The 1,336-nt window shown below is 46.8% G+C and overlaps 1 protein-coding gene across 1 annotated transcript in view; it reads right to left on the minus strand.

Moving 5' to 3' along the window:
* Positions 1-1,336, minus strand: part of cicb (capicua transcriptional repressor b) — a 38,978-nt gene that overhangs the window by 12,229 nt on the left and 25,413 nt on the right. The window contains 3 exon segments of the mRNA XM_025061344.1: positions 20-222; positions 308-408; positions 1,013-1,154. Of these exon segments, the coding sequence (XP_024917112.1) occupies positions 20-222; positions 308-408; positions 1,013-1,154 (446 nt within the window).

Here is a 1,336-nt window from a genome sequence, read left to right on the forward strand (position 1 = left end):
TCCTCCCCCTCCTCCCCCATCCTCCCCAAACATGTCCCTGTTCTCTGCGTCTCCTCTCTCCTTTCTCCTGTGATCTGAAAAGCCCCCGCCTCCAGACCTGCCCTCATCATAACGTCTACTGGAAGGGTAAGAGGAGAGGGAGACACTCCTGCCGTGGGGGGTGTGATGTGAGGATGATGAAGATGAAGATGCAGTGGAGCAGATCACTGGGGCAAAAACTCTCTGGAGAAACAGAAACAAGAGTTTTTAAAACCGTCAGGCGACGCAGCGTGACCTCTGATCAGAAAGGTCAAATCCGTGGAGTCACCTTTCGATCGCTTTCATCTCCGGAGACGTTGTCACTGTCGCTGTCCGTCACCCGCTCCTTACACTTGAGGTCGATGGAGTTGCTGGGGTAGGGGGGGTCCTCTGTGGACAACAAAGACATGCTCTACTCTTCTGCCTGCTCAGCATCAGGGTTTACACCTACCAACGCTAAACTGTTAGCTTCATGTTCAGGAGGCTAAAGGTTTTGTCCATCTGTAAAATGACACCAACTGTTTTTTTTCAGTTCTGTATAAAACACTTGAGAAACTCTTTCATTAAAGTTACATATTTATTATATCAGACCACGACAGGTTCATTAACAACCAACACTCTAATTATCAGACCAACTTCTTTAGTTAAAAACAAAAACATCGACCTGTTTGAAAAGTTAAATATCTTCCTGTGGTTTTATATAAAACGACACATCCAGTGGAGCAGAAGTAGACGAGTACAAAGAACAAGGTGAGAGAACGTTTCAATACAACACAGAGGAAGTGACAGAAACAGGCAGAGAACCACAGTCAGGAAGTCAGCGTTAGCCTCAGCGTTAGCCTCAGCGTTAGCCTCAGCGTTAGCCTCAGCGTACGACTGTGTGATGAAGTAACAGCAGCAGTACTGCAGTACTGCAGTACTACAGACAGACCATAATAATAAGGACATCATGTCTAATGTGACGTTCATGAGTGCAGTGGGTCTGACGTCTCACCAATGACATCATCATCTCCCTCTTCTTCACAGATGACCATGCGCTCTTCATCACTTGTCATGTCCTCACTGACCCCCCGCTGGGAACGGGACAGTATCGGGACATGAAGACCGGAAAACTGGGCTCCACCCTCCCCACACATCTGAAACCAGGACGGCAGAACAGGAAGAACCAGTGAGTTATACTTCAACTGAACCAGGGCTGCAGGAAAACATGGAAACACGGAAGTATCGCAGGATTTTATTTCCTGATCCCGTATCAATCTCCTCAGTCATTGATCAGTTATTGATTTTTTTTTATCACCAATTCACAGTCCAATATTCC

Source organism: Cynoglossus semilaevis, chromosome 13, assembly GCF_000523025.1.
Source record: "Cynoglossus semilaevis isolate Cse_v1.0 chromosome 13, Cse_v1.0, whole genome shotgun sequence".
NCBI classification, from domain to species: domain Eukaryota; kingdom Metazoa; phylum Chordata; class Actinopteri; order Pleuronectiformes; family Cynoglossidae; genus Cynoglossus; species Cynoglossus semilaevis.